At 47.5% G+C, this 25843-nt stretch overlaps 1 protein-coding gene across 2 annotated transcripts in view; it reads left to right on the plus strand.

Annotated features, from left to right (window-relative positions):
• UCK1 (uridine-cytidine kinase 1) overlaps positions 1-25843 on the plus strand; it is a 168437-nt gene that overhangs the window by 31481 nt on the left and 111113 nt on the right. For both annotated transcript variants that reach the window (XM_085613933.1, XM_085613934.1), the window contains exons 2-4: positions 9752-9911; positions 12426-12522; positions 16864-17006. In XM_085613933.1, the coding sequence (XP_085470059.1) occupies positions 9752-9911; positions 12426-12522; positions 16864-17006 (400 nt within the window). The remainder of the gene's footprint in view (positions 1-9751; positions 9912-12425; positions 12523-16863; positions 17007-25843) is intronic.

A 25843-nucleotide genomic window follows, 5' to 3' on the forward strand; every position in this document is an offset into this window, starting at 1 on the left:
CCTGAGCCCCTGCCCCTTAAAAATCGAGACTACAACTGCACTCATGAGAGAAGGTCTCCTTATGCCTCAGAAGGATAAGACTGCTGATTCCAACACAGCCCTCACCCCGGGCCGTGCTCTCCCTTACACAACTGACTCATTGAAGCTAATGGTCCTGAATACGCGCTCCCTTCAGAAGCACGCCATTGAGATCCTCACGCTCCTACAAGGTGAGGCCCCAGACATTCTAGCCCTGTCCGAAACTTGGCTGGACGAAGAGTCCGGCCACACTATACTGGCTGCTGTGCCCGATGGCTAAGACGCTGTCTGGCACAACAGACCAGCTGGTAAAAGAGGAGGTGGGGTAGCGTTCCTATTCAAAAAGCACTTGAACATGGAAAAAGTGTCTGGTGAATCTCTAGCAGGGGCAGAATCTCTGACTATCAAGGTCTGTCACCACTCATCAAGTATCACGATCACCATGCTATATCGCCCTCCCAAATGTTCGCCACACTTTATAGATCTCCTGACAGAATGCATATCCAATCTCCGTTCACGTTACCAACATCTCCTGGTGGTGGGAGACTTCAACTTCCACTGGGACCAACAACCCAAGGAGGCTCAGGCCCGTCAACTGGAGGAGACATTCACCAACCTGGGGCTCTCCCAACTAGTAACAACTCCCACTCATGTGCGAGGACATACCCTAGACCTGGTCTGGTCCACCACCCCCCTTATAACACTAAAAGACATCACCCCTTGCGCCTGATCGGACCACTTCTGTATCAATTTGATACTTCCCTTCACCAAACACATAGCTCCACGCCCCGCGGACTGGAAACACGTGCGTATTTGGTCAAAAATAGAAGGCCCGCCACTTTTAAGCTCCCTCCGTGCCTGCCCACTCAAGCCGGAGTCAGCTGACACTGAAGAGTGGGCCAAAGCCATTTCCTGCCGGCTTCGCTCAGCCATCAACATAGTCGCCCCAGAAAGGAAAATAAAAATTAGCAATAAAGGCAAAGGTGCCCCATGGGATACGGAACTCAGGGCCGTAAAACGTGTGCTCCGCCATTACGAACGACAGTGGCGCAAAAACTATGAACCTCAGGCCCTTGCAGATTATAAAGTAAAATTAGTCTCCTACAAAAAAGCGCTGCTCTGCAGGAAGGCGGACTTTTATGAAAACAGGATATTGTTAGCAACCAACAAACAAAAAGAAACGTTTAAAATCCTGAAGGAACTAAGCCAAAAACAATCACTGTCAACACCATCTAGCCTACAACAATGCAATAATTTCCTCTCATATTTCTCCAATAAAATCCAGGACATACTGACTGAGATTGACAACTCCCCTTTTAAACTACCGCCAGATGTAGAGGAGGCCTCCCAGGGAACAAGAGCTGGAATCCTCTCCTCCTTCCAACTCCTTGACATGGAAACCCTCCGTCGCCTGGCCAAGAAGCTAAAATCAGGCTCACCAGCCGACCTCTGCCCTCCCAGAATTTTCAACCTAGCTCTCCCAGAAATCGAGGAGGACATCCTCGCACTCCTGAACTCTTCCCTAGTGACTGGGGAGGTCCCATCTACTTCAAGGAAGCCAGAATTATCCCCCTTCTCAAAAAGCCCGGCGCGGATATTTCCGATATGAAAAATTATCGTCCAATCTCCCAACTCCCCTCTCTCGCAAAAATCTTAGAGCAACACGTCCTGCAAAATCTCACCAGGTGCCTAGAGGATCATCACCTCCTGGGGGACAGGCAAGCCGGTTTCCAAGCTCACCATAGCACTGAACTGGTGATGCTATCAGTGCTGGACGATATCAGGCTGACTGCTGATAACAAAAAACCCTGCGTGCTGGTCCTCCTCGACCTGTCGGCACCGTTCGACACGGTCAACCACGCCTTACTCCTGGAAAGATTACGAACAATTGGAATTGGGGGTTCTGTCTTACAATGCATCACCTCATTCCTGACCAACCGCGCCCAAAGAATCCAGATGGGCGACTGGGTCTCAGAGAAGGGATCTATTTCCTGCGGAGTCCCACAAGGGTCTGCACTCTCACCCCTCCTATTTAACATTTACCTCAGTCCTTTAATCAATGCCCTCACGGCTATGGAGTGCCAAATCTTCAATTATGCAGATGACACACAGATCATCCTTCATATTGATAACTCCCCTCAAGCACACTCCCGGGCAAAAGAGATCCTACGCTTCACGGTCAACTGGATGACGGCCAACTCACTTAAGATCAATCCTGACAAAACTGAGGTCCTAGCCATGACGGATGACCACAGCCCCTGGAACTCCCTCTACTGGCCTCAGGAACTGGGCGACACTCCAGTCCCGGTCCCAGTGGTTAAAAGTCCAGGAATCAAAGTGGACGCCAAACTTACATTGGCCAATCAAGTTTCCACGGTATTTGGTACCTGTGTGGGCCTACTCAGGCTACTAAGGAGACTCTCCCCTATCCTCTCATTCTCCACCATGAGAACTGTTGTGTCTGCCATGATCCTGGCCCGCCTTGACTATGCCAATTCACTCTACATTGGACTACCAGACTCCCAAGAGGGAAAACTCCAGATAGCTATGAATGACGCCGCCAGGCTCATCTTCAAACTACCTAGGCACACGCGAGCCTCGGTCCTCCTGCAACGCCTCCATTGGCTGCCCATAAAAAAGGGCCAAATTTAAAGGACTATGTATCGTTCATAAAGCGATCTACGGCCAAGCCCCTACATACATCAAACAAAGACTTGCGAAATACGTGCCAGGGCGCTCACTTAGGTCCTCCACAGGGAGCCTCCTACATTGCCCATGATTCAACTACGTCACCAAAGGAGGGAGAGCTTTCTCTTCCCTCCTTACCACTCTTTGGAACGGGCTGCCAAGCCAACTCCGCGCGGAAAGCCGCCTTCTTCCCTTTAGAAAACAACTAAAAACCAGTCTGTTCACAGAAGCCTGGGCGTAACTGTCACTGTTCTGCCTGGATCCATCGCTACTCTTCTTGCAGCGCTTAGAGACCTTCCGATATTAAGCGCTCAACAAATCCAAATTAACATAACATAACATAACCTGTACCCTCACCACTGGTATAGTGCACCCAGCTAGAGGGGAGGGTGATCTGTGGCAGGGCAGTGGGTTGTAGGCATGGCACACAGGGATGTGTGCCATGTCTACTCTTAACTTTGTTCTGCACCAAAACACGCAGCCTGCAAAGGCAGTGTGTGAGTGTAAAGGTACAGGGCCTCTAAGGGTGGCACAATTAGTGCTGCACCCCTTAGAGGTCTTCCCTGATCACAGATCACAGATTTACCAGGGGCTGACCTGTTGCCAGATAGTGCCAATTGGATTTTGTCTTCAGTGCAGTTTTAGGGAAAGAACATAGGCCCAGGGTACCTGATTTTCAGGAGCCCCAACCACACTCAGTCAAAGTACATCAGCAGTTCAGCAAAAAGTGGGGGCAACCATGCAGAAAGAGGGCACTTTCTCACACCAGGACGATAGACAGACCACCGAGATACACTTACCATGGTACAAACTCGCAGTCAACAATAGACTACACAATTCTTACATTACCTCTGTTGGAACACCTGAAGAAATACGTTAATAATTATAACTCCAGAAGTGATCACTTTTATCATCACTTGGAGTTAAGTATAAGCCCCCCAAGGCACACATCCACCCCTGTTGAAATGGGGCAGTTAACAACAACTAATCTGAAACGTATACGATGGTCGGCTAACATTCTACTTGAGTTAGCGATGCTGGCCAAAACGATAATTGCGGCCAGTATCACTACAACTGTTAGTTGTGGAGAAGTGTGGCTCAATGATTAGAGCGGCAGACCCTGATGCAGAGGTCTAGACCGGGACCAGGGTTCAATTCCCCGCCTCGGTGGGTCTTGGGCTCAAAAATTCCACGGACCTGATAATTCTCGCCTCGGTGCCATTCCAATCATGGAGTCCCACTCTGCAACTCTGGGCAATAGCTTGCTTAATCTCCACAACGGCCCCCACAACGCTAAGGATGCCTGGCCTCCACCTTGGGGGTGCCCAGGAGTGGACGCCTCACAGGGAAAGCCAGGATGGGTTTCACAGCGGTATTCGTACAAGCGCCTTGAGACCCTTGCGGGTGAGTAGTGCGCTATACAAGTATCAATTTACATTTACATTTTAGTCATGCAGAGAGCTGGATGACTTTTACAGAGAATCGGGTCAAAAGCGGACTAACGACAGCCCTTGTTAGTTAGATTTTCCAAACAATTAATCTACTCCTTCGAGCCAGGATGGAGTTTATCAACAAAACAACTCTTTTTTGTAGGGTAATCATCAATGTGTCTCCATTCGTAAATCTATCAGTGTTAACAGCTGTATTCCAACTTTCAGCTGTATACCCCACTGGACGTGCTCTTCGGCCTCCAGGTGGTATAGAGAAACCGTTATTGGTTGCTATCCTACAACCCGTTTGGATTATTATATAGATGTCCTAGTCCAGGGTGACACCATTGATCTTAATGGGCTATCCACTTAAGCAAAACATTTACTAAAAGTTCACCCACAGTTAATATAGAGTTGGCCAACCGCAATAAAGAACTAGATTACAAGACAACAGCTGATTCAACTCTTAGAACAACAGACACAAGTAATTTGCAAATAAATCCTGATTACCAAGTAGGGCAGGCCACACAATGCTATTCAGTGGAGAAGGTTACAAAAGTAATAATGTCAGGACGAATGGATGGGGCCCCCGGGCCAAATGGCATTCCTCTGGTCATCTTCAAATGTGACCCAGACTTCTGGGCAAGCCCTGTGTCAGCATTGAACGATGTGGTGGGAAGATTGGACACAACCCCCAGGAGCTGGAGAGGATCAATAATAAAGCCGGTAAACGGAGGTGAGTGGTCGGACCCAGCTAACTACAGGCTAATAGCATTAATTGACTCTGAAGCCAAATATCGTGCATTACTAATCCTGGACGAATTGGTTGAATGGTCCAATAACAGCAAGCTAAATCCACTCAATCAGACAGGATTTCGCTGAGGGTTTGGCACAACTACAAACATTCTAGCCCTTGCTCTTATAGGAGAGAAGTGTAAGCACTCTCGGAAAAAACTACAACTATGTTTTATAGACTTTAAAATGGCTTGACCGTGTAGGTCAGGGCTTGCTGTGGCGTGGGGCCTTCCAGAGAGAATCCTTCGAGCCATCAAGAAAAATCCACACAGAGGTAGGCCTCAAACAAGGCTGTGTCTTAGCACCACATTTATTTAATCTTTTTATGGACAATCTTTCCCCAAGATTAGATCAGGCAAACTCCCATCCTACATGTCTTGCTGCCCTATGCGTAACACATATCTCTTATGCAAATGGAATAGTCCTACTTAGTCAAACGAGAGTTGGCCTTCAATAAGCACTTAGTGAGCTAGCAGTTTTTGTTAAGGCTAACGCACTAGAAATTAACACTACAAAACTATAACAATGACAATCAGGAACTGACCTGGACCACAACTCCCAATTAAGCTTGGTGAAATAAGTCCAGAAGCAGTATTTGGGATTGTATATAGTCAATCGATTGAACTTTCAATTGCATAAACAATATGTTGTTAAGAAAGGAAATGGCTTAATCCATGCATTCCGAACCCTTGCAAAAAAACTGAACAGTCAATTCTTCAAGCCACTGTTGCCAGTCATAGCGGCTACATTACTGCGAACAGTGGCTTATGCAAGTGCGGACTTGCACGGTAAAGATGCGTCTCTCTTGAATAATCTTCAAATAATAGCATATAGAAGAATATTTGGTTTGCCACAGAATGCCTCCTCGGCTCAAGTACGTCTGGAATTTTGTCTGACACAACAAGCGGTAGGGAAGAGATACAGTACAATAAAAACATAGTACAAAATACAGGCAAATCGATCCAGTTTATTAAACAATGCCTGTGGCGGACCCAGGAAGAGGACCCCCACTCCACCTACAGCGAACATCTGAGATCATCCTTGAAGGCAACAAATATAACGGATCTTTAGAGTCAGAATTATTCCCGTTTTTTTCGTCAGTGAATAAATAAAGCTGCCAAAATGCACTCGGTAGTAGAGGATAAATAAAAGCTAGCCAATCGGACAAATGCCTGGATGGTCCTTCAATCTAATTCCATATTGAAACTGGCTGCATATTTGAACACATTTTCTCTACACCTAAAAAGAAAGCTAATGACTCAGTTTGGGTGGCTGCCAACTTTGGCCGAACAACCATCTTGGAAACATAGTGGTCCCAGGACTTGTAGACTATGCGGTGCAGCAGTGTAGGACTTTATTCATTAGATTTGTATATGTCCCTTTTTAAAATCTAGTCGAGTTTTAATCTTGAAAAATCTTTTAACATTAAGGGCATTCGCTCTTGTAGAACAGTCATAATTAAAGGCCTTGACCCAGCTGATTCTCAGCTTAACTGTAAAATGATGACATTTTGATGTTTTATGAAAAGTGATAAAGTCTGAGAAAAAAAACAGTACTCTGTGATGATTACTGCTCGAATTATTTCTACTTGTTATTGTAAAGCCAAATACCAGGAGTTACTGTCTGCTTTAACCTTACTGTATTATTTGGTCACTGAGGCCTTTATTGTAAATGAAATTTTAATGGCTGTATGTAGGAGAGTAGGATCTGCACTTGTGTTGCCCCCACTTTTTTTCTGATGTATACACTGGTTTCTGGCTATAGTCTGGCTGGGTCCCTGCTAATCAGGGCCCCAGTCTAACTGATCTCTCTAAACAACTTGGTGTGCATATTAGATGCACTAGTGATTGGATACTGTGGTACCTTATGAGCCCCTAGTATATGGTACCTTAGGTACCTAGGGCATTGGTACTTCACAGGCCTACCAGGGGCTGCAGCATGTATTATGCCACCCCTGGGAAGCACTCACAATCTGACACCACAGGCCTGCTACTGCAGCCTGTGTGAGGTAGTGTTAGCACTCCTCACAGAGGTATAGATTCCTATATCTCACCATACACACACATATAAACCTATCAGTCACCCCTATGGTAGGCCCTATCAATCCCAAGGGCAGGGTGCATGGTTTACTATGTGAGGGGGTGCTTCTGCCTGAGCAGGACCCCTCTGCAGCTGGCAGAGTCTATTCTCTGCTGCTGTTTGTGGATGCGGTTAAACCATATACTCTTAAGTGCATTATAACCTCGCGGTAAATGCTAACTTTGGAATGACTGCATCAAAACATGTCGTGTTTGGTGTCAAACAACTTGGAATCCTACCCCCACACCAGTAACTGGTGTGGGAGTAGGATCCCACCCTTCTAGAGGGGACGACATGCACACACTGTACTACACGGTAGAAATCATCTAGAGCCCTGGCATCACAAAATGGATGCCACCAGCACAGACACTGGGCTGCCCTCCTGATGCTGACCAAAACTCGCAGTGGAGGGAGCCCAACAAAGGGTTTCCTGTCACAGGGAGGTGTCACCACCTCCCAGACAGGATTTAGTGTATTAGAGCTGGGTGGGTGCACTCTTAGAGTGCTTTGAAGTCCTGCACTGGGGGAGCAGTAGGCTCCTCTGTGCATATGCCAGCTCAAACCGGTTCAGGGGCTACCTGCCCCTGCTCTGGCACGAAACTGGACAAAGGGAAGTGGGTGTAACCACCCACTACCCTGACCCTCCTAGAGGAGTGGTCATAGAGCTAGTCCCTCCCATCTTTTCACTATAAGATACCACACATTGCCAATGCAATTTAGATTACACCTGGACGACGCTCTACGAAGAAGAATCCTGGCCCTTCAACTTTCTACTATCTTTAGAAGACCGAAGGATCTCCCTTGGAGTCAAGGAGTGACTCCACCAAAACTACTGAACTATGGTTGCAAACTTTACCGCTCCCGCCGGAGCCTGAAGTCCCTGCGTCCCCTGAAGCGGATTTCCTGACCTCTCGACGGCCATTTTGAGTCCCCAGCGAAGCTGTGGCATCTGGACCCCACGAGTGACGAGGAACAGCAATACCAGGGAACCGTGCACTGATTTCGAATGCAAGCCCTAAACTACGTCCAACGAAGTTGTGCTTTGGACCACTTGTTGTCCAAGTCCCAAGCAGGTCTTGTACCGAAGATCAGCGGCCTACCTCGTCCCGAGTGACCGTGGGCTGTTGGTAAACTTTTCCTGCAAAGGCGTCTTCGCGGTTGCTTGCCCGTTGGCTAGTAACTCTCCAGAAGACTTCCACATCACCTTCAAGGGCTCGCCTGGTTGCTCTGGGCCTGCCCTCACTTACCCTCGCTGGGTAAGTCCATCAGACCTTGCTGGTCTGCTCCATCGACAATCTTCCATCCACACGAGAATTGCAGTTGCCAAGGCTTGTTGGCTCCAAACCGAGTGCCGCCACCGTCAACAGCTGCAGACGTCGTGGGACCCTCCGAATCCAGCTGCTGGTCTTCATCGACCCCTCCTGGTCCTGACAAAACGACGTGGACGCAACAGATGTGGTCATCCATCTTGCTGGCCACCGGTCACTGGCAAGTGACTTTGAACTCTGTCTCCTCAATTTATAGGTCTTCTGCAACTCCAATCCATCTTCGGATTCCAGCGGACACTTCTCTCGACGACACAAGCAGCAAGTCTTCAGTGATCTCCATTTAAAGCAGCATCGCGACCCGACACCAAAGGACACGTATGCACCCGGCTTCCCTGGGTGAGGTAACTCTTGCATTACGGTGCCCAAGTGTGCATTGGCTCTCGAAATACTTTACCTTGTAAGTTGTTTGCTTGTTGTCCACTCCGAAGTGCCCTAGAACTGTAAAATGCAAACCGCGACATTTGCCATTGAAACGTATTGAAAACCCGCGTGTGTGTTTAGACACTGCACGCGCCTCCTGTGGGCTGATTACTTACCTGCTAACATTGCAGAAGTAAAGCCCCAGCGATTCCCAAGGCCCTAGGCCTCTTCATATTGCAAGTCGAGTTTGTTAAACCACTATTTTAGTATATGGTCTGGTACGCCCCTAGGGCTACAGCCATATTTGTGCTTAATTTATTGAGAACTGTTGATCTTTTGAATGTTTACCTGGCTCTAATCTCATAAAGAGATTAGTAGAGTATATTTAGAAATAAATACATATATATTTGATATATATACCTTTGTGGTGTCTTTTCATTTGGTAATTCAAGAGATTATAAGGTAAAACAAGCTGCTTTACATTCCTCAGAGACTTAGCCTGAAGGCTGCTCTCCACAGCTACCACTAGGATAGCTTTCTTTAAAAGGTTGTCTTTAAACCTATCTACCAAGAGTCGAATTGGACTGGTGCAAGGTGGCCACTATAACTAGTGACCAGCATATGCCAGGCCAACTTCTCACACTGGAACATTATGGCATTGTAGCACCTCAGGGCAATAGATGGCGCGTGTACCCACTGTAATCAAAATTAACTTGTCATAATGCACTATTCACTCTCGGATAATGACAGCCATAATGTTTTATAGATAAAATTTTAACTGTTTTATTGAAATATTAGGATAGTTTTTATTAACTTATAAAATAATGTCTTGATTGATTGATTTTAAGAGTTACTGTACCACTTGAACTAGTTCCATGAGGGATCATGTCCACCTTTCACTTGTTCCTCTAGAAGTCCGTCCAGTCCATTTCTTGAATAGATTCTTGATATCTCTGTCTTCATTTTACTTTGCTCCACGAGGGGCATACCCTTTTATCTGGCTGTCACAGGGACCCTTCCTACTCGCCCTTATTTCATTTTCTTGTTTTTCAGTCCACAGTTTGTGAGAAGATCATGGAACTCCTGGGACAAAACGAGGTGGACCATCGTCAGCGGAAGGTAGTTATCCTGAGCCAGGACTGTTTCTACAAAGTGCTGACCCCCGAGCAACAGGCCAAGGCCCTGAAGGGACAGTACAACTTTGACCATCCAGGTACAGTCCTTGACCTCCGCATAAAAGAGCTGAGAGATTAAATGAGTGAAGAAGAGAGGAGGGTGGGCCTGGTGTACTGAACCTGGACTAGTACAACTTTTTACCAACCAGTCGTAGTCAGTGACCTCTGTAGGGATGAAGTGAGTGAGGAAGTGAGGATGATGGGCCTGGGGTACTGTGCATGCTCATGTTGAAACCAGACTGCTTCCATTATCTGTAGTGTGCTCATCCTGGGGAAGAATGTCCAGCCTTTAAGGGATAGGAAGCTTCAACCACCCAGGTACAGCATTCATCCACCTTTGACTGAATGGTGAGGGATGGCCTGGGGGTACTTGAGGGAGCAGGCTGGTGTACTGAGGAAGGGTGTGCTTATACAAATTGCTGAAGATTGAGATAAAGGCCAAGATACTAAAAGTATTTACTATTGGGGAAGGGACCCAAGGGGACATTTTAGAAATACACTCATACATAAACTAAAACACTACAGCATTTCCCTTTCTGGATCTCTAACCCTGTTGTTTAAGGTTCTGCTGCATTCTCAATAGTTGTAGAATTAATTGCACATAGACATTCTGGACTATATATAGTATCTAAGAATTGACAGCAGTCTATTAAGGGCACTAACAGTTGTTTTCCCACACAGAACTTGGATACCGAAGTATCATTTAGTTTAATTGTTATTTAAATCTAATAGAACCATAAACAATTGGGTTATAGATTCAGAAGTCAAAATGTTGTGTTTTTAAGATCTTAAATGGCCAGTAGAACGCCACCACCAAGGCACAGCCCTTCCCAGGAATCTGGTGGTTAAAGATGGAATGCGGGTGGGAGAAAATGGGCCTCCAAAGTACCAAGCATGTATCTGGAACACTAAACAAGGATTGCTCCGATGAGATGCTGGCCCCTGAACAACACCCAAGAAGTGGAAAGGGACTTCAACTCCGACCACTTAGGTAGAAGAAGCATTTGTCCGGGAGAGGTATGGGTTGGACTGTGGAGTAGCGAGAATAGGTCTGGTGTCCTGAAGGTAAGACTTTTTCTACAACGTATTCACCAAAGCGCAGGCCCGCAACCCAAAAGGGGCAGTACAGCTTCATCCTCCTACACACAACCAGTGGCCACCTGGGAGAGCAAGGAGAGGTCGATGGAGGGCCAACGGATGTGCTGGCTGTTCTGAGCATAGGCCTTTAACCTTGAGTCAGGACTGATTCTTCAACGTGCTGATCCCTAGTTCATCAGGTGGCCTTTGAATGGGAGGCCCAGTTACCATGCAGGTACAGCTGGGTTTACCTGCAGATTGGCCTGCTTCATAAGCACTATTCCTGGAGCCTGAGGCAGTGTTCCTACATTGGAAGTACAGATTTGAGCACACCTGCGTAAGTCTCCTCTGCTTGAGGAAGCAAGGAGGGATGGAGCTGCATAGCTGAGGGTGGGAGAAAATAGCGCTTTGGGAATTTGTATGTTTTAATATTTCAGCCTCAGTCTTTATTTGTTCATTTGTTTGGTGTGCTCAAGCTTTTTGTCAGTGATGCCTAATCTAAGTAGTGGTCAATTAACTCTTCTCATGGACTGCAGATAGACATCAATGCATTGGTTTCAGTTTCAGTGATTCCTTTTATTGTAGTAAATGTGCCTTTACATCCTCTCTTTTTTGTGTCATTCCCAGTTCCTTTTTACACGGTTACTAGCCATTTTCTGCCTTTGTATTGTATAGCATTGTAGTGTAACATTACTGTACTTGTCAACATGGCGTTGAGGCTGAAAATGTTTTGTGGTTGGTCAAATAAGGAGTAACTTTTTTTTTGCACAGACGTTGAAAAGTGTTGGCAGAGGAGTCATCCATTACTAGAGTTTTGGAGCTGTGCATGAAGCATGTTTGCTCCAGACTAAGCAAGTGGCACAGCAACAATACCTGCAAATAAACCAAGGAGTAGAGCGGCAGGCTGTGGCAGAAACTTTTTTTTTTGTTTAATTTTTTTTTATTGAATTGTATCTTTTCAGAAAACACACAGGTTAGAGTGATACAGGTCATGTATATCGATTTACACACGCATTAATTTTACAGCTTACAATGTACCGCAAAGCTTTCAGAGGCCTTACAGGTTAGACTCGGTATACACTATACAGCAATGTTTGTTATATGAGGCTGTGGCAGAAACGTGATGTTATCTGTGTAAAAGGGAACTGAGAATGACCCTAAATGTTTGTAAAGAGGAATAACTGGAAATGGACCCCATTACATTCTGGTGTGAGATGGAGTGGCAGGCCTGCGCATGCTCTCTTTAACCACCTGGGGTTATAAGAGTGGACCCAGTGCACTGGAGGGTGCTCTGATGTGCAACGCGTTGGTGTCCGAGCAGAGTGTGAGGGAGCCTGGGGGAAGAGTGACTAAGTATCTCCAGGACAACTTCTACCTTCTGTACCAGACATTGCTTCGTGCTTGAACGTGGACTGCGTTTCCTCTGCTTGACCTGCATGCTCTACAGACTGCGGATTATCTCTTTATCTCACCAGATGCTTTTGACAATGATTTGCTGCTGACCACCCTGAGGGCTATCCTCGCCGGGCAGGCCGTTGATGTACCCACCTATGATTTTGTCACCCACTCCAGGTAAAATGCAAGAAAGAGATTTGATTGTACACTCCGATGTTACAGCACATTACACAGCAGATGCACTCTGTCTAAGCATGTATAAATAAAGTAATATGACACCTAAATATTAAGTAATGCACACAAGCTTTCCAGCTGGTCCAGCGTGGTTACAGCGTAAGGGCCAGAATGCCCTAGCACCGTTAAGAGTTCCCACTCCCATCCAACACCCTCTCCCACCTGCAGCTGAGCCACCTCACTTGTGTCGCCGACCATCTTTCAATACCTAAAGCCAGCACCCTTTCCCTCTACAATCTAAACACCCACTATTGATGCTGTATTGCTTTTCCTGGTAGCCCCCCCTCTACGCTAGCCACTGTAAAACCCTCAGCATGTATGGTGCTCCATTGCTTTGTAGCTCGCTTGCTTCACACTGTATGTGTGACATGAATACACTCATACATTGTACAGATGTTAGTACCACAACACTATACAAGTTGCATAATAGATAGCAGGGGGTCACAGATTTCAATTGTATGAACTGACATTGGTAGAGTTGATAGCCATCCATTAGGTGGAGGTTCCAAGGGGGGAGGGGCACAGCAGAGTGAAGCAAGCTCGGCAGCTGTGGGGAAGACAAAAAGCCTCTATAGTTACCACACCCCGATGCTCCTTTTTTAGTTCCAGTCTGACCCAACAGAGGTGTTGAATTCTTGCCAGATGTCACACATCCATTGTTTGGTGTTGGACCAGTTGGCAAGAACACCGTTCCACATTATCACAAAGCCAAATTCTCAACCAAATCTTCCTGCAAAGCTTAGTTGGGCTTAAGGTCTGACCTCAAGCATACAAAAGGTATGGAAAGCTTGCAGATAGTCCAACCACTAACGATCACTCGAGGTAGCATTCTAACCCATCAAAATAAGTTGTGGTTAGAATAGACTATGTTAGCGCTGTACACCTAAATGACTATGAACTGGCAGCATGTCATTGTATGTAGCCATTGTTTACATCAGTTTTCACACTCTCAGGATACCCTTCCATCCACTGGGCCCTGTCTAGCCTTCCATGGGCTACATAGCCATAGGATTGTTCCCTTATGAAGCAGTGATTATTTTAATTTTCAATATTTAATGTGAAATAGTTTTCACAGGAAGGCAGTTTGCTGTGATACACTGGCCACGCCTTCATAACTCAATGTTTAAATTAACAAATCCTGATGAGCAGTAGGGGATACTTTAAAATTATTACCTAATTGCTTTTTAGCTGGAAAGTCTTCTTACTGAAAAACACGATGCCTCAATTTTTTAAATCTATTAGAAGAATCTCGGTGGGAAGAAGGATGTGTGACTGTCAGATACTCAAATGGAATGTCAGTGGTAACAGAAATACATACCAAAATGTGTCATTGCTGCAATAATGTCAGGCAATCAATTTCATCCACCAGCGGATCTCACTTACCAATCATAGACTTTGTGCCCCTACTGTGGATGGAACTCGAGAAGCAAGTCCGCGTACATCTGATCCCTTAGACCGCTGCCTTTGAGAACTAAGCTTTCAGGCAATAAATGAGAGGGACAGTAATGAAGAACTACATGAAACACAGCCTGTTCTAATTTAATTTGTCTGCCCCTGTCCCAAAGGAAGGATTTAGTCAAATCCTCTGTCATTCCCCAAATGTCAACTGGATAGTCCTTCTACTCGACTAGTATAGTGTGTGTGACAGTGTCCAGTGCAGCTGACAGGGCCAGCATAGTGCACTTGACTGTGTGATCTTGCGCTCAGAGCACAGTTCTCCCATTGGTGCATATCCTGCTTCTCTGTATTGATTTAAGGTTAAACTGAATACATTATCCCTCCCAATAAGACTGAACATGCCTCACAACCACTCTCCTACCTTGTTACCCACAATTGGTGAGTTTCAAATGGCACCGTAGATTGCTGAGGCAAGCAAGGCCTGTACTAGCCTTTATTTATTAGAGAGTGTTTTGTACTTTACTGTAAAACACTTCACATAGGGTCCCTTCATAGCTGCATCCTTCTTCATGCTATAATCTAATTCTATCCTCATACTCTGAGGTGAGGGGTCACAGAGCTCCTGTGAGGGTGCTGGATTGTCTGTGTTTGCCTTTAAAGGTTGAGGGTTCCTTAAAAACTTTCAACGGGACCATGTGTCAGTGGCTTCCTCCAGTGCAGTTCTAACATGTTTCTGTCACTGTTAGGCCACCGGTCTGATATCTTATATGCTCTCTACCTTGCACACTGTCTTCTTATTTTCTGGGACCACTGTGCAGAAGATTGCTACCTGTATTTATAACTTCCTCCACTCACTCCAGAGCTCTTCTTTCACTTGTAGAGGGAGGTGTAATCTACACACTCCTGTAATGACAGACTACATCCATTGTCTTACTGGGCTTTAAGCTGAGTACATAAAGGCAGGCTGTGGCCTGTCCTGCTTGTAATGGAACTACCTCCTTCAGGGAGTTCTTAATCTGTAACATTGGGGCTCACATTTCAACATAGCAGTATACTGGGAAGGACGGCACTCGGTTGCGCACAGCACTGCACCAGCTTTTGGCCAAAATTGCAATGCAATCAGTGGATTTTTATAGCTCTGTTAAATCCAGAAAAACGTTTCTCCGTAGCAAATCATCTATTCTCTGACTAAACAAGACCCTACGCTTAGAGAGGGAAACATCCGTACATAGCTACCTGAATATTTCTGGGGTTGTCAGGGGTTGGTGAGAGGGGCAAGAAGAGATGGAGGAGAGTGGGAGGTAAACAGTGGTCATTGACCAAGAATCAGGCAATCAATTTTTAGTTGTAGCATAGCAACTCTCTCTATTTTAAGAAGAATCCAATTGTCTTGATTAAAGACTATTAGGGTTTGACTGGGTTGTGGCTCAGAACAGCCCTGGCACTAGCACTTGCAGGTGAAAAACTGAGAACTGTACTGGATCAGGGTCACTCAGCCGCCTTGGTTCTGTTGAACCTATTTGAGGCATTTGATACGGTTGATCATTCTTTGTGTTCGACATGAAAGGTAGAGGCTTTCCTGGGGTAGTATCTCTCCTCTTTTCTAGACCCCAAGTACTGATCCACCCCTATGTCTATGACATGTGGAATTCCACTGGGCTCTTCAGTATCTCCCATGCTTTTCATTGTCTATGTCCTGCCCCTACTCAAAGTAATCAGACAGAAGTAGTAGTCGTAGCAAGCAACACAAAAGGTAGCATGACAGCATCTAGTGTTCTCTCTAGTAGTGCCCCTCTTGCCTCTGAAACGTTTTGTCATTTTGCTTCCTTTTGGATGGGAAACCCACACATACTTAAGTTAATGCAATCTTAAGCATCCAGCTTTCACTACTTAAAGCTACAGGGAAAGATTATTACATTCCTACCAAGGGGATTTCTTGCATGTGTGGCTTCGTCATGTGATTACTGTCTTGTACTGTACTCTGCCTGGGCCCGCCTGAAAGTATCCTAGCTATATTACATGGGTTCAGAATTTTGCGGTGCCAGAGAGGCCCAACTCCGGAAGTTCAGTCACACCCTGCAACCTGAGTACGCTTGTACTGGCTTTCTGTCAAACAAAGTTATCTTCAAAATTCTTTGTACCCAGGGTTAAATGCTATCACTCAGATGGAAGATATGTGAGCCTTCCATGGCCACAACATTGGAACAATCTCTATATATCAAATCCAATCATTCATACCTAACTTCTTAGGAAAGCCCTCCAAACCCAGGTCTTCTGATATGTTGTTGTGGCTTCCTCAATTTTCAGCTTCTTTCTTGTCACAGTGCTCCTTTAGTGTCAAGATGTGTATTTGAGGTGTACTTCTGCTTACAATATTACAAGAGAAAACATCATTGACTTGTAGCCCTCACAGTGTCTCCTGTGGCCTTCAGTATCTCCAGGACCCACACTCTCCTGTAGGCCTCCCTCTGTTTTCTGTTTTCTTCCCACACAGTGCTGCCCGCACCCTCTGGATCCTCTGCACCCCACACAGTATTCTGTATCATGCACATACAATCATATACGCTCAGTGTCCTATAGTCCTCACTCTTGTGACCTGCTCTGTGCCCAATGGCCCAAAGTCTACTAAACCCTTTTACAGTGTCTCCTGTACACCTTATAGCCTCTGGTATCTTTCGCACAATCTCGCATCTACCTGGACACAGTCTACTGTATCCCTCTCAGCTCCTGTACCCTTTAACGTTCTCATACCTCTCATACAATGTCCATAACTGTTTTACATTCCCCTCACACATTCTCCTGTACCAATCATACTCCTAGTTTCCTGCTTTACTCCTCAAAGTCTCCTGTAACTCTCATACTATGTTGTGTTCCCTCTTCTTACAGGCTGCCACAGACCACAGTTGTTTACCCTGCAGATGTGCTGCTCTTCGAGGGTATACTTGTGTTCTATAACCAGGAGATTCGGGATCTCTTCCAGCTGAAGCTCTTTGTAGACACCGACTCGGATGTCCGGTTGTCCCGCAGAGGTACGAAGTGGACACTCATGCATTCCAGAGGGGCTGGGGGGGTTGGGGGGGTAAGGGCATGGTGTGATGAGCCACCCACTTGTGTTTGAAGTACAACTTTAGTAAAAGGACAGGACTACTGTAGGAGAGGTTTGGTATTGTCAGAGCTTTCAAGTGGCCTAGCTGGGACAGCTGAGGCCTTGCAAACCACCATGCCAATTCTTATCCGACATATAATACAGACCACATGCACCAGAAAGTTGACACAAACTAAACCAAACCAATATAAAGCAATATGAACGTTATGATGTAAAATTGTGATTTCTGCTCCACATGGCAGTTCTTCTAATGACGTCACTTCTACTCTACTTTTGATATGTGGTTGCAGTCAAGGGAGAGTGTCTTTAAATGCAGAGTATCTCCTACTCCCTTGTAAGTCTGTGTATTTTGTAATCTGGTATTACAGCCTTGTCAGACTGAATGCTTGCTTACTCCTCACAAGCATACTTCTAAAAACAGTACTGCAGATCTGATGATAGACCTCAGGTCATCATATATGCCATTTAATACACAAGTGCCATTCTTAACCAAAATCAGCTGATGCAAACATAGATGTAGCCTTGTTTGAATCTATTACAGATGAGGGTGAATCTTTACCTTTAGAGAAGCTCCTTTCATTTCTGCGACCTGTGAGAATTCCTCTCTTGGAACTCCAAAGGGAGTAGTAAATGAACCTCTGGATGTAATTCTGGATTCTGAGGATACTACTGATACAGAACCTAAGGGACTTGATGACGTTGCTGCTTACCTCTGTGCAAATATGGGTTTTGAAAATCTACATCACAAGAAGCTAATTTTTTCTACTAGATATATGCAGTTGTAATCTCAAAATCTTCCTTTGCATTCAGATATGAATATGATTTATATAAAGAGGATGGCAAGGATCCTGGGAAGGCCATAGTTCTCAGATCTTGAAATAAATGATAACGTTTTCAAGACTGTGACCTGGGGTTTTCACATTCTCGAAAATCAACTCTCTGTTAGCATGCCTTGCAGATCATTCATTCATTGCTTCTGAAGAGTCGACTCCTTAAGATGACATTGATAAGAGGGTTGAGTTTTCTTTAAGGCGTCAACTTGCTGCTACCTGCCTAAGGAGTCTCTTACTTTGATAGTCAACACCTTTTGCTTGGACCTTGTTTGGGAGTACTAGTAAAAAAAGCTGTAGGTTGTTGTCTTTCATTTTCTACTTCGCACAAGCTATCCCAAAAGAACACTTCGCACGTTTTCGCGTAGAGACTGACCTATTGGAGGACGATGAAGAAATCCTGCATCTGGCTCCAGAGGGCATCCCACAGCTGCACCTCCTAAAACCCCACCTTCCTGACTTCTACAGAATCTTGGTTAAAGACATATCGGGCAAATGGGTACTGAGGTGGTGGAAAAAGGATACTCAATTGAGTTTTTTCTAGAGTTTCCTTCTCCAGTATTTGTACAGCGCCTTCCTTTTTTCTACTGATGGGAGTTCATATATTATTACAGAAAAAAGCAATATGTCCTCTGCTTTTGAAGGGGCAGGGGGCTTATTTTTTTCTTGTTCCCAAACATTCAGAGAAATATCACCCTATCTTCATTAGAAACATCAATATGTGCGAAATAACTGTACCTTTATGATAGGAGACCTTCCAGAATGTAATTCCAACAGTCCTACTAGGAGACTTCATGACTTCAGCAGACATGCCGGATGCACACTTTCACATGCCAATCAATAAATGTCATCAAAGATTCCTCAGGTTTGCTGATGTGGAAAATCACTACCAGTTTACTGTGCTGCCGTTTGGCCTAAAATCATCCCCAAGAGCCTTCATAAAGGTCCTTGCTCCATTGGTAGCGATTCCGCATCCAAAAGGCATATAAACCCATCTCTACCTAGACAATTGGCTTATTCATGTCCCAACTATCAAAAGAATGGAATATCGCACTCAAAGATCATCTACTTTGCTTGGACGTCCTAGTTGGTTGTTAAATGAAGAAATCAAGAAAAATCTCTTCTCCAACCTCAGTCTCTAGAGTACATAGAAGGTCTTCTCATCACTTGGAAAGGTTTTCCTTCCTCACCATTGGATATTCCAACTTTACAGTCTCTTCTAGACTCTTTTGCAGACTCAGTATGCACCAGCATGATTATGGCTAGAAGTACAAGGGGACATATAAGTCACAGTTTTTGTAGTCCCTTGAGTGAGGTTTCACTTGAAAACTTTAATCTAATTTAACAGTTTGTCCTTCACTGGTATTTGACCTCCAAAAATCTAGAGACTCTCATACCTCTGGCTCACAAGTCATGCCCTCTGTGATAATGGTGTCCATCTCCAGTGGACCTCACCAAGGAGCTAGATCTGTCTACACCATCTCCAATAATATCAACAGATGTCAGTGTGGGTGGAAGAGGCACTACATTTTAGGGGGAAGGGAACAGGGATAGACTTGAGACGTTAGTGCCAACACATTCCAAAGCCAGTGGCCATACTACTAAAATTGTGATCATGCATACAAATGAAATATTCCAGGGTTTTGAAATAAAGTAATGAAAAAAGAAAGAAATATGTGTAAAATAATATTAGTTCATAAGGAATATGGTACTTAACCTGTAAGCATCTATTTGTAGCGTGTAGTGCTGTTGAGTCAAATGCCTAGCATACTGCTGCCATCTAGTATTGGGCTTGGATGTTTGCAGCTTGTATATCATCAAAAAAAGTCTTTCGAGTCATGAGGTATAGGCGACTCCTCCTATAGTCTGTATTGCATATGGTCATCAACTCCATTGTTAAATTGTTTTTGGCTCAACTGGGAACTTGGTTTAGGAGCAGAAGAAAGACAGTAAAGACGAACATGCAAGGTATAGTTTGATAAGAATGAATGTTTATGAATATTGTGTACGTCATCCATTAGCTTCGGGGGAGGAGGGTGGGTCCATATGAATCTACGGCACTACACACCAAGAATAGATGCTTACCGTGTAAGCAACATATTCCACCCGTAGCATGTGTTGGCTGTAGATACATATGCTTAGTAACAAATGTAAAGCAGTGCTCCCCAAAAGCGGTGGCTAGCTGTTGGTTGACATAGATGCGTGAAAGAGTGTACGTGATCCAGCTGACCCATTCTAGCTTTTTGGTTAGCTAAGACATCAACACAATAGTATTTTGTGAATGTATGTGGGTTATTCCATGTAGCTGCCTTACAAATATCCACTAATGAAGAAGAATGGAGGTGGCACCAGGTATGAAGTCACAATTTCGTGAGAACGAGTTGGTTCAAAGTAATATTTTATTCTGTAGTAGGGGATCTCTGTGTATAGTCATAATCTAGTGAATAGTCCCGCCCATGTGCGCGGACCCCGGAGCAATAAAAAATAATCTCTAAAAGGTGACAAATCATGCAGACCTGCATACACCTTTAAGAGAGAGTTTAATTTAAAGACAGATAATGCAGCCTATACCCACAGGCTACACTGTCCAGTACTTCAACTAGAATTCCACCAAAATCCACAAACAGCACTGCCTGTCCAGTTTTTCTCCCCATAGGAAAAAACCCTGCCTCTACCAGCAAAAGCCTCTGGAATGATAGAGAGGAAGGAGTGGACAGACAAGCCCCATAGGCTGCCATTATGTGGCTTGGAACAGGATACTGTGCCTTTAAGAAAACTTTCCAGTTTTCCAGAACTTTCCCCAGTATCCCAGAATGCCCAGCAGGTCCCATTTACTTTCAGTTCTTTTTTCCGGCTCCTGCTAGCAGGACCCTGGAGCATTGAGCTCTACCTTTTTCAAGGTTTTCATTGAGATTTTGGCAATTTTTGTCACTTTTTCTTGTGTTTAGTAGCTGGTACTGTCAACATGCCTGGCTTGTTCGACAAGTGCCCGGAATGTGGTCGAAAGAAGGCTAAAACTGACCCACACGAGGTGTGCATAGCTTGCCTTCCCCAGTCCCACGTGCCTGAAAGCTGTACCATCTGCCACTCGTTTTCAGCAAGAACCCTGAGGGACAGGATGAAGAGCAGGCTTCAAGCTCTGGAGGAGCGAAGACTGAAGGCACCAGGTGGGTCTGGAGGGGCTGATTTGGCCCATGCTGAGGCCTCTGGGGGGCTCCCCAGGGGCAGGAAGACCAGTAAGCGCTCCCGCTCCCCGTCGACGTCGAGGGCGTCGACGGCGACGTCGAGGAGGATGACCACCGTCTGTTCGCCGTCTCCCCAGGGCTCTGGGGAGAAACGGCGTCGACGATCGGCGTCGAGGGACCTGAATAGGCCGCCGTCGACTACATCGGCGTCGTCGGCGACGACGCCGTCTTCGACTGCGTCCAGCGGTCGACGTCGAGAGAAGACCCGGCGTCGGCGTTCGGCGTCGAGGGATCGCAGCTCGCCGTCGATGAAGAGAAGGAGATCGACGTCGAGAAAGCGAAGATCGCCGTCGAGGCGGAGGTCGCCGTCGAGGCGGAGGTCGCCGTCGAGGCGGAGGTCGCCGTCGAGGCGAAGGTCGCCGTCGAGGCGGAGGTCGCCGTCGAGACATAAGTCGACGCCGAGGAGGAGATCGACGCCGAGAAGATCGCCGTCGAGGCGCAGGTCGACGTCGAGGCACACGTCGACGTCGAGGAAGAGAGAGTCGCCAGGATCGGTGTACTCAGTGGTGTATACCCCGCCTCGGAGGTCTCCGTCGCCTCCTCCTCTCCCACCTCTGCCACCGCCTCCTCCACCGCCACCACCACCGCCACCTCCTCCACCACCGTCTCCACTTCCTCCACCGCCTCCTCCGCGGCCGCGGACTCTGTCTCCGCCACCCCGGCCTCTGTTGCTGCCAAGCACTCCTGCGGTGCCGCCGCCGGTCCCCCCGAGGTCGGTTTCCCTTCCACGGTACCCGACTCCGCCGCAAGGGACCCCGAAGCCACGACGCCCACGGTCGCCTGGACCAGCGAGACCGGCGGACAGGCCTAAGCCGAAAAGGTCGCGCTCCCGCTCTCACAGGAGGCGACGATCGCGGAGCCGAGGGCGATCCTCGTCAGACTCTAGACGACGCCGCAGAAGGTATAGGTCCAGGTCGCGCTCCTCGGACAGGGACCTTTCCCCGACGCTGTCGGACTCCCCGGGGACTAGGGTGTCGCCGGTGGACGACTTGGTCTCGTTCCAGGAGGTGCTGTTGCGAGGGGCTGCGAAGCTGAATATCACGGTGACGGTTCCAACACCCACGACGTCCGTGATATTTGAGACGCTTCATAAAAGACACTTGTCTCGCCCCCTCCTGCCTCTCGTGCCTGGACTGGTGGAACCAGCTTTGGAACTGTTCCTCACTCCCGCAACAGCGAAGGCCGCTCCGTCCAGGCTCATGAAGAAATATAGGGCCCCGGAGTCGGATCCGTCATTCTTGAGAGGGGACCCGAAACCGGATTCGGTTATCGTGACGGCGGCGAGAAAACAACATGCGACCGCCCCGGCCTCCACGGTGCCACCGGACAAGGAAAGCCGCTGGCTGGACTCTGCGGGCAGGAAGGTGTGTGGTACCGCTGCCACCACGATGAAGGCGGCGAGTGCAGGGGCGTTGTTGGGCCGTTACGACTGGGCCCTGTGGGAATCCCTGCAGCAATATGCGGACCTCCTGCCACGAGACAAGAAGGAGGACTTCTTGGAGACGGTGCGCGAAGGCATGCTGGTTTCTAACCAAACGATCAGCGCAGCAGCGGATATATCGCTATTGGCCGCCCACGCCTACTGTCATGGCGTCCACCAGCGGCGGCATTCCTGGTTGCGCCTGACGTCCCTCAAGCCGGAGGCGCAGCAGAGAGTGGCCAACTTGCCCTTCTCGGGGGAGACCCTGTTCGGGAAGCATGCGGACGATGAAATGGCCCGCATGAAGGCTGAAGCGGAAACCCTGACGGCCGTCGGGTTAGAGAAGGCCGAGAAAAAGAAACGACCGTTCCAGAGGAGGTTCGGGTCGTCGGGCCGAGGGCGTGGGCAGGGCTCGGGACAGCAGCAGCCACAACAGCAGCAGTTCCGCAAGCCCTTCCAGAAGCGCCAGAGGGGCAGAGGTGGCCAGCAGGCTACTACCACAAACAAGGGCCCGGCCGGGTCTCGGCCCTGAGCTGTTACTTCCCCCTCAACCGTTACCCACTCCAGTGGGGGGAAGCATTCGATTTTTTCCGGCAGAGTGGAGAAAAATTACTCAGGACAAGTGGGTGCTGAATATTGTTTGCAATGGATACAGTCTTCGGTTCATCAGCCCGCCTCCAGCGATTCCGCCGGTCAGCTCTCGCTTCCAGCTGAGGGAGCTCCAGGCGGAGGCAGACATCTTGTTGAGAAAAAAGGCGGTAGAAGAAGTACCTTTGTCTCAAAGGGGAAGAGGTCTGTACTCTCGGTTCTTCCTCGTTCGCAAGAAGGACAAGAACGAGTTCAGGCCCATTCTGGATTTGCGACAAGCAAACAAGTGGATTCGCAGAGAAAAGTTTCGCATGCTATCGTTGCACCAGATTTACCCTCAGCTGCAACGGGGAGACTGGCTCTGTGCCATAGATCTACAGGATGCGTACTTCCATGTGCCCATAGCACAGAAGCACAGGAAGTTCCTGCGATTCCAAGTCTGCGCCAATCACTATCAATACACAGTACTGCCATTCGGGCTAAAGTCTGCTCCCAGGACTTTTTCGAAGTGCATGGCGGTGGTGGCGGCACACCTGCGGAGGAACAAGGTGTTTGTCTACCCGTATCTGGACGATTGGCTGATCAAGGCGTCATCCTTCGAGGAAGCGCAAGAACACTTCCGTTGGACGTGCGAGCTCTTGAACAAGCTGGGGTTACACGTCAACATGTCCAAATCGGTCCCATCTCCGGTACAGTGCATACAGTACCTGGGGGCCTCCATAGATACGCGGTCAGCAAGCGTGTCTCCTTCGGAGGAGAGACGGTTATCACTCCTTCGGAAGGCTCAGGACCTCAGGACTGCTCCATCGACGACTGTGAGGAAGGTGTCGTCTCTGCTGGGATCGATGGCCTCCTGTATCTTCCTCACTCCGCACGCACGTCTACAGATGCGACCACTGCAGGAGTGCTTGGAGGATCAGTGGGATCAGAAGACAGGCTCTTGGGACGACAAGATCCGACTGTCTCTACATGCTCGTCAGTCTCTGAAGTGGTGGTGTTCGGCGGAAAACCTCCTCAAGGGGGTTCCCTTCCACAAGGACATTCCCACGACGAGTGTGGTGACGGATGCTTCTCTCCAGGGCTGGGGTGCGCATTCCGGGGACCTGCAGATTCAGGGGAAGTGGTCTCCTTTGGAATCGACGTACCACATCAATTTCCTGGAACTCAGAGCTGTCTTCCTGGCACTGAAGGCTTTCCTTCCGTCCTTCCAGACCAACTCGCTGCTGATACAGACGGACAATACAACCACGATGTATTACCTCAACAAGCAGGGGGGGTCGAGATCGCGCACTCTGTCGCAGGAGGCGCAGGCGATCTGGCGCTGGCTGCTGGCCCGAGGATTGACGATCACGGCCACACATCTGCCAGGGGTGCAGAATGCTCAGGCAGACGCCTTGAGCAGGCTGATTCAGGAAAACCACGAATGGGTCATAAACGACGAAGTACTAGGAGAAGTCTTCGCAAGGTGGGGGACTCCAGACGTAGATCTGTTCGCCACCGCCGAAAACAGCAAATGCCGAGACTTCGCATCCAGGTACTACCAGCGGGGGACGCTGGGGAATGCGCTATGGATCGATTGGTCGAACAGCTTTCTGTACGCTTTTCCACCCATTCCCCTGATTCCGGCGGTGCTCATCAAGCTGTCCCAGTCCAGGGCGCGGATGATCCTGATCGCCCCGGAGTGGCCCAGGCAGTGGTGGTTCACGGACCTTCTTCACCGGTCTCTCCTTCCTCACATGCGGTTGCCGTGCAGGCCGGACCTTCTCACGAAGTTCGGGGGGCGGATGGTGCACCCCAACCTCTCGTCTTTGAGTTTGGCGGCATGGCTCCTGAAATAGTGCAATACGGTCATCTGAATCTACCAGACGATTGTATGGACATTCTGAAGGAGTCTAAGCGACCTTCCACTAGGACATCCTATGCTTACAAGTGGAAGAGGTTCTGTATCTGGTGTAAGTCCAAGAACTTTGATCCGACAACATGTAAGGAAGATGTCATCCTTCCATACCTTTTGCATCTGGCGCAGTCTGGCCTTAATTTCCATTCCATTAAGGTTCATCTGGCTGCTTTGACTGCTTACAGGAAGTGCCCTTCACAGACGTCCTTCTTTCAGATTCCTGTGGTCAAGGATTTTTTGGAAGGCTTGAAGAAGGTGTTCCCTCCTGTCAGACTTCCCTCGCCTTCTTGGGACTTGAATGTGGTGCTGTCCAGACTGATGAGAGAGCCTTTTGAACCTATTCACAAGGCTTCATTGCAGCACCTATCCTGGAAGGCGGCGTTCCTAGTGGCCATTACATCGGCCCGCAGGGTGAGTGAACTTCAGGCATTATGTTGTCAAGAACCTTATACTGTGTTTCATGCTGCTAAGGTTGTGATGCGTACTCACCCTAAGTTCCTTCCTAAGGTTATCTCTGACTTTCATGTCAATCAGACCATAACTTTACCTACGTTCTTTCAGAATCCCTCTTCACCAGCGGAAAGGGCTCTCCATTCCCTGGATGTCCGTAGGGTGTTGAAATTTTATCTGGATAAGACCAAGGATATTCGTAGGTCTGACCAATTGTTTGTTAATTATGGCTCAGTCAGGACTGGTCTTGCGACCTCTAAGCAGTCCATCTCTCGGTGGATTGTGTCCTGCATACAGTTGTGTTATCAAAAGGCTAATAAGACCTTAGGG

Source organism: Triturus cristatus, chromosome 1_2, assembly GCF_964204655.1.
Source record: "Triturus cristatus chromosome 1_2, aTriCri1.1, whole genome shotgun sequence".
Classification (NCBI taxonomy): domain Eukaryota; kingdom Metazoa; phylum Chordata; class Amphibia; order Caudata; family Salamandridae; genus Triturus; species Triturus cristatus.